Source organism: Maniola jurtina, chromosome 1 (assembly GCF_905333055.1).
Source record: "Maniola jurtina chromosome 1, ilManJurt1.1, whole genome shotgun sequence".
NCBI lineage: Eukaryota > Metazoa > Arthropoda > Insecta > Lepidoptera > Nymphalidae > Maniola > Maniola jurtina.
In genome coordinates, this window is record NC_060029.1 from 14,314,580 (window position 1) to 14,327,229 (window position 12,650).

A 12,650-nucleotide genomic window follows, 5' to 3' on the forward strand; every position below is an offset into this window, starting at 1 on the left:
CAAAGCCATAAAACAAACGCAATTTCGCCCGGCGATACGCGCCTCGCGGCCCAGATAAGATAGTGTCAGCCCAAATCTGAAGCCGTGGGATTTGTGGGCCCAATGTTATTGGATATTCTGTACGTGATCGTGTTTATGAGGTTTTTATATTAAATCGAGAATCCTTTCGAATGCCGCTAGGTGGTGTGGTGACGTCGTAATAACGTATTGCATTGCATTCCAAACAAAAATCGTGTTCTATGAAGTTTTGAACATCAAATCGTAAGGAAAACCTACGTGGCTGCAGTTCATAGCAACCTGCACAGTTTTTTTCGGAATGAGAGTCTAGTGCGTAGGAGCTATTAATTAAGTAGGTTAGCTCGTAGTAGGTAGGTACCTACCACACGTTGATGTATTGTATGAACTCAAAATTTGTAAAAGCCATTAAATTCGTAAACATAACAACAGGGGTTTATTACGACTCGACTTTGCCATGTCGTACTCACAAAAATGCAAAAAAAACTAAATTAAAATCGGTTTATTAGTTTAGGAGCTACAATGCCACAGACAGATACACAGATACACACGTCAAACTTATAACACCCCTCTTTTTGGGTTGGAGGTTAAAAACTGTCAAAACTTTACCCACTACTGAGCATGGGTCTCCCCTCAGATTGAGAAGCGTTTAGTCCACCACACTGCACAGGCCATGTGCAGATTGGCAGACTCATATTTTTAACCCTCGACCCAAAAAGGGGGGTGTTATAAGTTTGACGTGTGTATCTGTGTATCTGTCTATGGCATCGTAGCTCTTAAACTAATAAACCGATTTTAATTTAGTTTTTTGTTTGAAAGGTGGCTTGATCGAGAGTGTTCTTGCCTATAATCTAAGAAAGTCGGTTCAGTCGTTTGAAAGTTATCAGCTCTTTTCTAGTTACTGTAACCTTCACTTGTCGGGGGTGTTATAAATTTTTAATTTGCACTTGTTTCATATTATACTCGCCGACTTTCAATTTGACGATGGGTAATTGGAAAATGGATTGAAGTATTACTAAGTGTAACATTTTACCTCTAACAGTATAGGAATCTATCTGCTGGTGCGGAGAAGGTTCGGGGCGCGTAGCCGGCGCCCAAAGTGAGTGACAGAGACCGTTTCTTAGGGCTTCACTTGCTGATACACCTGCGAACAATACATTTTACTCTTGTTACTTTCACACTTAATTTACAAACAAATAAATAATGCTTTTTTTGGGACTAGAAGGTCTACTCGATAAACAGAAAAAATATTCAAGATGGCGGAATTTATTTTTCCATATGAAAGATATGACGACCAATCTATCAAAAATTTAGACAAGGTCCGTATTTTGAAAAACCAACTTGCATGCTCGCGGACCACATCAGTGGTCCGCGCACCCACGCGCCCTACTAGTATATTATAAGACTATATACCTACTATATAATTTCTAAATCTCTGGTCTGGTCTGGTGGGAGGCTTCGGCCGTGGCTAGTTACCCCGCCCTACCGGCACAGCCGTGCCGACAAGCTATTTAGCGTTCCGATGCCGTGTAGAAACCAAAGCTTAGCCCGCTTCCATCTTAGACTGCATTATCACTTACCAGGTGAGATATTAGTCAAGGGCTAACCTGTATCTGAGTAAATAAGTAAAAAAAATTAATGAAGGCCGAGAACGTCATGGGGTAAATATATTGAAAAAACACAGTACACACAGCTCAGTATATTACAGTTAGCTTCACTGAAATCCACAAAATACATACGTAATTGGCTAACCCAAAGTCCCACCCGTTTCAATGAGAGTGATTCACTGTTTTAATTGTTGAATGGAAATGAGGAAGGACTCGTTGTGGTGGTTTGTGAAATTTAATGATGTACGAGTGCATTCCATTTATTTATGCTTATGTTTGTATGAGTAATTTTACCATAGTTTACGAGCATCTCGTCTTAGAGCTATCACAGACCGCTTTTTCCCTGAAACCGATTTATTGACCGACCTTCGATGATAAACCATACCCGATTTTTTCCTTGGATCAATCCTACAAGACTGGGTTATGAAAAAAGGGATTTTTAATCACAATCCACAAAAATTCCACAATCAATTTCAGATTTGCTTTTACACTTTAAAAAACCGTGCTGCCAAGCGATTTAGCATTTCAGTACGATGCCGTGTAAAAACCGATTAGGGATATGATTTTAATAAAGCTGCCGCACCCCTTCCAATTTAGCCCGCTTCCATCTTAGACGGCATCATCACTTACCACCAAGTGAGATCACAATCAAAGGCTAACTTGTAATGAACAACTATCCAAGTATTTATTATATATACATTTTATCCCATTGATGTTGGAAGAACCACCTATGTCGATCATCACGTCGATCCGTTGCTCCATTGCAGCGTCCTATATAAGGACAAACCAACAAACAAACATACTTTTGCATTGATACTATGAGTACTGAGTAGTCAAAGTCAAAGTCAAAGTCAAAGTCAAAATCATTTATTCAAAGTAGTGATATGGATAACCAATTTCTCCTCAGGTACTTCTAATTACATAAATCCAAATGGAATTTCAAAATGATTAATCAAACAGTATTCGAGTGACAAAATCGAACTCCCGTGCCATTATCCTATCAAATAAACACGGCATTACACGCAATTACAGACGATAAATGTAATTACACTGCTGTTATCGTGTATCCGCAGCAGTGATTACCTAAATGGGTGTAACGATAAGATTTGATCTATAATTTTTGGTGTAATTCAAAATTTTCGTTTGAGTAGTTACTAATGGATTCATTTTATCGAAGTAACAAGTATTTTTATTGTAAGACTTCTTGTTGAATTTGTTTTCCAAAGCGGTGGTAGAGTCTTGACATTTCAAGCGCCATAACTGGACCTTTTTGTTTTTTTTGTCTCAAAATAGATTGGGTATCTCAGGAACAAGATCCTGTTCCTAAGATATTCAATCTCTTTGGGGATAGATCAGGGGTTATAACTAAAATCCTTTCATTGGCCATCCTCGGCGCATATAATTTGTATAGGATATAGATCGTTCAGAAATGATCGTTCAGAAACCAAAAGCGGGTTATTGCATCTACTCACTCTATTAAATCCCACGACGAAGTTTTTTTGTTAACACCTTTTTAATGACCTTTTATTATCATGATTAACCCATGGCCGGCTCAATACAGAGCACGGGTCTCCTCTCAGAATGAGAAGGGCATAGTCTACCACGCTGGCTAAGTGCGCATTGGCAGACTTCATACACTTTGAGAACATTGTGAGAACTATCAGATAAAACGCACCTTACTCTTAAGAGTTGAGGTGCGTGCCCGGGATTAAACCTCCGACCTCCAATCTAACCTTGTATACGATTATGTAAATATAAGTAGGTATACACTATACACTATATACACGCACGTGCAGAAAATTACTAAGAGAGATTTATCGAGTGTCGGACGGATTTGGGAACAGGATAAGGTCCATAACAGCCGGCAATCTCTGCATCCTCGAGGAAGAGAGCGATTCCATGGCGCCACGGCGACGACACTGGCTAATGAATATGGAAGTGAGGTTACTCAATTTTTTTAACATCAAAGTTTTTTATGTATCCCAAGATACAATAATATTTTTGGATTCAATCAGGCATCGTAAATTACAGCATTTTAGAAGGCCTGTGGTAGTCATGGGCAAATAATGATACATGAGGAAACTAAAAAATTAACAGTAAGCAGTAAGTCATGGAATTTTTTAAAAGTAAAGAGTAAAGACCTTAAAATTAAAAAAAAAGTAAATAACTTGGAAGAAGAATAATATAAACAATAAACAAAGTTACCTACGTTACGACATACATCTATCACCACTCCGAGCATTTCGGTGACGTGACCTTGAAGTTTTCATCCATACTACCAAAATTGCCCAACGTGCCTAAAGAAGTTTTCACTCAAAAACTGACGGAGTACTGCATCTACCTAATAGATAAATATAATACGTAAGGAACAATTTGCTTGGCCACGAGGAAGTAAGCGATTTGTTGGCGCCAGTGCGATGACCCATAGTTGACACTCAGAGGTCTTGTGAATTGATAAATTAGGACCTTGAATCAAAGTAATAGCCTATTTAGGGCATTAAATATGATGACGGGTAATCGGACCAATTGAATGCACAATATTGTATATTTATTATTAGGTCTTTCTTTAATATAATTATTGTAATATACAATAATATTGAAATTAACAAGTTTTTATGGCCTGTAATAATTTTGTAGATAGGCACATTGGTCGTATGGTATAAAATAGCTTTCAAAAAATTGATTTTGAGTCTATGCCCATCTACCTACCTACTAAACAAGTTTTGTCGTTTTGGTTTATTTATCTATTTTTAAATGATAGATTCTACTCATTTACTGTAAAGCTCATCATCATCATCAACCTACATACATACTTGAAATACATAATAATATAATCTTATTACCTATAGACACAGCAGATAAGGATTTCTGACTTGAGGAGGAGTCGTGCTAGATTTTTAAATCCATGTGACGGAATAAAGGTGCCCACGCACTTGAACTGAACTGCAACTGAACTGTGCGTCGCGGCAGGCAGCGCCCCGCACTATATTCTCTCCAGCCGCGAAGCGCGGCAGTGACGACGCCGCGACGCGCAGTTCAGCTGCAGTTCAGTTCGAGTGCGTGGGCACCTTTAATCGTGTTTTTTTTATAATTTTTGCGTACACCTATACCTACCTGGCTTTTGCCTCACTACTACAAGTACCATCATTGCTATTTAGATTTCTGTTTTGACTTGTATTTTACTTTTACCTACTATATAACATTATAGTGAGTGTGATCATTTTTGTTGCTATAACTGACTTCTTAACGACTAGCTCTAATGTTGTTTGATGTTTCTATTCAATAGATGAAACAAGTGGTCCTCGACGCAATTTGTTATAAGAAGTTAAAGCAAAATTACATAATATGTCTTGTTTACAACACCAACGCAAAATTTAAAGCACATTTTTACTATTTGCCCAAATGGGTCACATCCACACTGACCCTCACTCTATGATTCACTATCACAGCTCCTGAGTCACAGGTTTGGAGGATTCCATTTAGGTACAAGCGATGCACTACTTATATTGTAACCACGAGGTCCTGAAATTCGGTAAAGTACTGATACAAAGTTATTTTGCAAGACGCTCCTAATCCAAAAGTGGGAAAAAATCCTTGAATCCTGTATACAAAATTGACATTAGCTGATATGACTCGATAAATTAGCTATAGGTAATTAAGTTTGATAAGTCAGTCTTCAAGTACAGTCTAGACACCATTTTCCTGACTCCTGGTAAAGCTTACAGAATTACGGTTTGATTTAAATAAAATAAAACGTTTAGCCGCTATAGGTAGATATCAGTTGGAAATACTCATCTATGTTTGTTATATCACGATTTTAATTATAAGCTCAAAATAATGATAAAAAAATGAATGCAATCTTTAACGATCTATTTTTTTGTATCGCGGGAATTGCATTTGATTCCTATCTGGATGACAAGTAATGGTGCAGACTGCAGTCTAATATGGAACGACATATTGACCTCCATTCTATGATTCACTATGTCAACCACTGATTCACAGTCATCAAAAATCTGCCACAGTGTATAAAATGCAGAACATCGCGGTCCGAGGCGCCAGCACTGGTCAGGAATCAATGGCCGGCGTCCGGGCGCAGCGCTAATTTGTCGCTCGCTCCGCCAATTGTACTGTGCTTCCTGTCGCGTGCTGTGGTCCAAACGACCTTATAATAAATCCTTTATTGTATGAGGGATAGTGGGGTTTATATGAGCAGTATTTGAGAAATGCAGAGCGGTTCGAGCGGCGCCAGCACTGGTCAGGAATCAATGGCAGCGCTAATTTGTCGCTGCCATTGATGCAGCTTGGTGCTTATTGCTAAGTGATTTCATAATAAATGCTTTATATGATGATGGGTAGCAAGGTTTGTATAAAAAGTATCGGATAGTATCTACAGAGCACAGCTTTCCTCTCAGAATGAGAAAGGTTTTTTAACCATAGTTGGCCACACTGGCGAAATGTGGATTGGTAGACTTCACACACCTTTGAAAACATTATGGAGATCTCTCAGGCATGCAGATTTCCCTAAGATGTTTTCCTTCACCGTTAATGCACACTTGCTTTAACGCTGAAGAAAACTCAATATCGCTAGGAAGGTTAAGGGACTATATTTAATTGCTTAAAACGCACATAACTCAAAAAGACATACATACATTACTCCTTTTTTTAGGATTCGTGTAAAAATATCGAAAATATCGCTCTCGTTTATAGTTTGCACCAAGTCACAAACAGTCGCGTGCTTTCAAGGTCTAAAATTTAGTGGCGATTTTATTTATAATATATGATAAGATTGGCTAGTTGTTTAAAAAAATCATTAGTTTTGCTAGTTTTACAAACTATATGACATAAACAAAATAAATTAAAATATTTATATTATAGTATGATTAAAATATATTTAATTAAATCCTATACAGACAATCGTGGTTTAAAACTACTTGTTAAACGATTGTAACTGGCACTTACAACAGTTTAAGTTGTTTGAATATTATGATTTACGACGTAAACAAAGGCACGTGATAAACGGAATCAGAGCAAGTTGGAGAAAGGTTAATTAAAATTGCATCTATAAATAGCGTTACCAAGAACCAAGGAGAGCCAGATTAATCAACACTCCGCAAGTAACATCAGCCTACACCATCGATATACGATAACCAAGATACATACTAGATATCAAAAGTATTTAAAAAGGCGTGCAAGTGAAGAAGCATTGGTCTTGCAGTGAACTGTAACAGGATGATGATGATGGCGATACATTATAGGTGACGCGTGTAAAGACTTCCGGAAAATAATTGATTATAAAGAGTGCTCAAATGTAGATCACAAGAAAATGTCTATGTACAAAGTTCGCTTGTTGCACATTTTTATATATATTTATATTATAAGTTAATGAAAACAACAGATATTTATATGAAAGTCTATCGATTGACGATGAAAAATGGCGTACATCTCCTGTACTTGATCTTGACATAAATTGAGGGAAATCGCCCTTACGTCCCAGCTTTGACATTTCTATGGAACTATAAACTTCTCGTCAATTGCAGGAAAACTGCATCGACCATTTTTACAACCGCAATCGTTGTGATTGGCTGAATTTATGGTATTCTTGTTGTAACAATGCATTGTAGCCAATAGTGAGCGAGCGTCAACCAATCAGAGGTGATTGTGATCGTGACATTGTAGCTGTCATTCTACCGCAATCGAACCTCTGTGTATCTTTGTTTTATATCAACGGTGTACAGTCAAAAACAATAAAGTGACGAATGAAGATCTATCAGACGGCGCCTGAACAGTGGCGCCCTCTCGAATAACAACCGCCACTCCCCGATCGCGAGCATTCAATTACAATCGGCTTTATTGCAATTGTTATCGCGTAAACTGCAATTTTTTACATTCGCTTCCGACGGCTGAAGTGTGTAATAAATTGATGCTTGAGCTGATGAGATGATTGTTTTATTCGATAGGTACCTACTTAAGGTAATGTGGTGTTTTATGACCTTTGGTACCTAACGCAAAATTATTTTTTTCGTTACAGATGGTTAGATTTTCTTCTTATTTTCTCACTAGCTGACGCCCGCAACTTCGTCCGCATGGATTTAGGTTTTCGAAATCCCGTGGGAACTGTTTGATTTTCCGGCATAAAAGTAGCCTATGTGCTAATCCAGAATATTATCTATCTCCATTCTGAATTTCATATAACAAATAACATAAAGTAACAACCTCCTGAGTTTGTTGTGGGCTCTTCTCAGACTTGGGCGCGTTTGGAACCCTCGTAGCTTTAGTTTTGAGTTACGTAATTAATTATCACCACTATATCGTACAAACATCAAAAAAAGTACAATTGTACCTACTTTGAATAAATGATTTTGACTTTGACCTCCTGATATTTATATTTCAGGGTCATTTTATCGCTTTTGATTCGTCACAGAATCTATCACTGTAAAATCTCTATACCCAACCTTATACATAACATCTGAGATGCATTTCGAACGAATTCGCATCTCAAATGACAAAAAGTTGTTCACCGAATACCTTTTGCGATGTCAGTCACACACTGATAAAGGTAATGCCACCAGCGTTCTTATCAATATCAAAGCGCACCGAACATCATCAATTATTGCTAGTTGAGAGACAATCGACTCTTCATACCCATCAATGGGAGCGGACTCATTCATTGAATTGTTAGGGTCGGTTCATACCCATGTTGCAGTGAGTGTAAGAAAAAGTATTGTAGAGCCTAAGCCCAGTGGCTGCCTGCGACTCTTTTGATGTCTAAAGACTACTTACACTGCGCTTTTTGGCGCGAGGTTGCCATTCTACCACCTTTGTAACCTAAGGTTTATCAGTTCTCTGAACTATGCCCCATCTACTGCCAACTTCGCTACGCGTTGAGCTATGTCGGTTACTCTAATAACTCAACGAATCTCCTCCTTTCTGATTGGATCACGTAGAAAAACTCTGAACATTGTTCTCTCCATTGCCGACTCAGCGACTGTAAAACTTCTTATATGAAGCCCATATTTAGCGGCCATGTTTTGGAGCCTCTGGTGACATGCATTGTTATAGACTTTCGTCTTCACATAGTGAAGATTTTGGATGAGAAACGAACGCTGCATAGCCGAGTTGGATTCAGCAGTTACCCTTTTTCTCACCATCCTCCGCTCTCCATCGTCCGCTGAGTAAATAAACATGCAGTGACCTAAAGGTGGACTTTCGAGTCGATCATCCGTCAAACTAACGTCGAGAGCGTCAAATTAATTATATCCACTCAATGACGGGCTAATATCATTGGTTCGGGAGTTACTGCGGTACGCGGAGAGCATTGAATGAACAGGGTCAGTCAGTGCTCTTAACAAAATTCTAAATCCTTTATTTTGACATTTAATTTATTTTTACGAATTTTATCTCTTTTGTGTTTGTATAATAAATAATTTATCATTAATCAACTAGTTAGTGTAAATGGCACTGCCGTTCCAATTCGATGTAAAAAAGTATGTAAATGTAGGGAACGTCGTTCGAGCGCAGTGACACTGACGACTGTCTACGGCGGCACCAGATTGCGCTGGATAAAAATGTGGTATTATTGCATCACCAATGTGAATTGACCCTTTAAAACTACTGGACAGCCCGCAACGCGGATAAAACAATGCAAAGCAATTTCAAACGTATTACGTGGCGAGAAAGACAAAGATCGATTGTACGATTGATTGATTTCTACATATAATATAGGTGGTGTACAAAATCGTTCGATTGGAATTGCTAAATGAATAGGGAGGATTGTTTTAAATAGTTTGATAGCTATACAATATGAAGCGTTAAAAATATGATAAGTAATGCTTAGCTGTTTTTGTAATATTGATGGACATATTATGGGTGCATAATATGTACTTACATAGGATATTATTGTCATTTTAATATTGTCAATTAATATCTAGGTACCTAATGTGTTTTTGTAAATTGCATTAAAAGTACAAACTTTTAGGTTTAACAAAATAATTATTTAAATGATATGAAAGCTTGGGAATAAGTTTCTTAACAGCTTTAATAGCGTTTAGTATATCTAGTAGTAGGTAGATATACTAAACACATTTTTTCACTAAGTACCTACTACAATTAAATGATAGAGAAGATTTCTAGAGAATACAAGAATAGAACTTATGAAGAGATCAGGGGACACAACAGTTTTTTTTTGTTTATGACAGCCTTGATGACAGCCATCTTTTTAAAACTGGGGCAGGTCTGAGAAATTTGTTTGTATATGTAAAAAATAAAATAAATGGAAAGCTATTTAAGGCATTTAAATACTCTGAAATAATTGACAAGTATATTTTAAGTCTTAAAATCAATCGGCAATTGATTAGTATATATATATATATATATACTATATATATATATATATATACTAATCAATATATATTTAGTTTCGAAAATAGTACCTAACCGTCTCTAGAGATTTAGTTTCCTAATCCGGGTGTTTGATTACAGCTCGCCTGGGTGGTCATCGCACAGGAGCGTATTATAATTGCCCACAACGACCCACTCATGACAATCTAGAGAATTCAAACGGAAGCCTGAACAGATCGCTCCACTGATGAATTGCATGTTAAATAAAATATAATTATAGCGCATACAATTTGAGAACTCACTCGCCATATTTGCTCTGTGTCAAATGTCATGTCAGAAGTACGATTTTTAACACCCGACACAAAAAGAGGGGTGTTATAAGTTTGACGTGTGTATCTGTGTATCAGTCTGTGGCATCGTATCTCCTGAACTAATGAACCGATTTTAATTTAGTTTTTTTTTTGTTTGAAAGGTGGCTTGATCGATAGTGTTATTAGCCATAATCCAAGAAAATCGGTTCAGCCGTTTGAAAGTTATCAGCTCTTTTCTAGTTATTACTGTAACCTTCACTTGCCGGGAATGTTATAAATTTTTAATTTACACTTGTAGTCCTTAATTTTGACTTGAGAATTGACACAATATATGTAGAGCAAATATTGCGAGTGAGTTCTCAAAATGTATGCATTATACCAACCATTTTCTGGTGAAAAAAACTTTGAACGTACCCGCTAAGAAAGCATTTTTGAATGTTAAACCCCTAAGGGGTTAAATTAGGGGTTTGAAATTTGTGAAGTCCACGAGGACGAAATCGCGGGCATAATTTAGTTAGATAGATTATATATTATTATATAGTATATTAATTTGAATACTTACTTATAATATTTTTTATTAGGTTTTCATGTACGAATTTGTAATTAACAGGAAGGATTTCGTCAAAATATTATTATTTACTTATACTTACTTAGGTATTACCTAATTACATCTTTTTGCACTTCCTGTTTATAATTGGCATATATGATTTTCCTCCACGATCCAAATTTTTTTTGGCAATCAGGAATATAGGTATTATTGTTAAAAAATCTTAATTAGATGAAGGATTTTTTTAATTCTTTAGTTGCTGGCTTACATAATTAATTTACAACGTATATTAGAAGTTTGTAAACATGCTTTTATTAATAAAGATATATTTTACTTTTAAAGTATTTCATTTATTCCTTCTTTTAATTCATCTGTAAATAAATTAAATGATAAGCAGCCTCTAGGTACAATTAATAGTCTACAGTATGTTTCATATTGTTGTGCTATAATAACTTCTATCGACATTACCAAGACTATGCCTAATGGGCTGCCATGTTTTGAAGCATGCTCGTAGGTGCCGTTTTACAGCAAAGGTGCCAGTATCTTTGTAGTTTATGCCGCTACTTCACTATCTTCACTTTTGTATAATCACTTGCCCAGCTATATAATTGAGACCCGTGAACTTCCTTTATTTAAGAGAAAATTGAAAAAACTATTATTAGAAAAGACATATTACTCAATTAATGATTACCTCTCAGAAAAGTTATAACTATATTTTAATTTTGGACATTTTGCTATTATTATTTAAATGTTTTTTGTGTGACCTAAATGTATCTTAATTTTTTTAATTTTGTAAATTGTTTTTATTTAATGTAAATTTATGTAATTTAATTTAATGTAACATATTGCATGCTTATAAGCAGAATTTGGCTGTACCTTTTTGTCTTTGTAACATCTCCACTGTTTACCCAAATTCGCAATAAAGAAATTTGATTTGATTTGATTTGATTTGATTAAATACTAATGTACCTATGAGCTTTGCATATCTGGAATTTCATAGCGTCTTCATGCGTGAGGTGTTAACGTTTCAATGGAGACAGTTGTGGTTTGAGTGTTTTATGTGTTTCCTGTTATTTTATTATTGTGCTGTGTCTCCATAATAATAAAAATAAAACTAATAAAAATAAAAATACATAAATCTTTGCATAAGTATAGTGTTCAATACAAAAAAAGTATTTTTCTTAGCTTTTTTTCCCTCCGAGCTATGTTAATTGAGTCGCTTCTAATCGTCAATGTCGGAATGTCCTCATTATCTTGGTGACTCGCAGTCTACTAGGTACTCTTATCTCGATCAAACACAGGCTCTTTATAATCAACACAACACCACTTTTTATTTGTACAGACGGGTCGGCGAGGTCGCCTCTTCCTGAGTTCAGAATATCGAGTATTTTTATTAAACAAAGTTGCTTTAATTAAAACTGCAGCTTTATACCTAATCTGTTCTGTGAACACAATCGCGCTAATAGAGGAAGTTGTTGATTGCTTCTCTTAATTAGTTATTTGCTATAGGTACTTACCTAATCTTGGCTGGCAACATAAGCTCCGGTCCCATAGAATTGCTTTTATAACAACGACTTCATTATGACCTAATATTATAAATAACTAGAGGATGCCCGCGGCTTCGCCCGCGTGGATTTTGGTTTTTGTTAAATCCCGTAGGAACTCTTTGATTTTCCGGGATAAAAAGTAGCCGGTATGTATCCCAGTTCTGTACCAAATTTCATTAAAATCGGTTCAGCGGTTGGGCCGTGAAAACGTAGCAGACAGACAGACAGACAGACACACTTTCACATTTATAATATTAGTATGGATGGATTAAGAACTTAATTACCT

General features: G+C 36.4%; 1 protein-coding gene across 2 annotated transcripts in view; it reads right to left on the minus strand.

The window, feature by feature from the left end:
* LOC123865201 (zinc finger protein Gfi-1b) overlaps window positions 1-12,650 on the minus strand; it is an 80,204-nt gene that overhangs the window by 49,888 nt on the left and 17,666 nt on the right. For both annotated transcript variants that reach the window (XM_045906089.1, XM_045906081.1), the window contains exon 2: window positions 1,049-1,159. In XM_045906089.1, coding sequence (XP_045762045.1) covers window positions 1,049-1,159 — 111 coding nt within the window. The remainder of the gene's footprint in view (window positions 1-1,048; window positions 1,160-12,650) is intronic.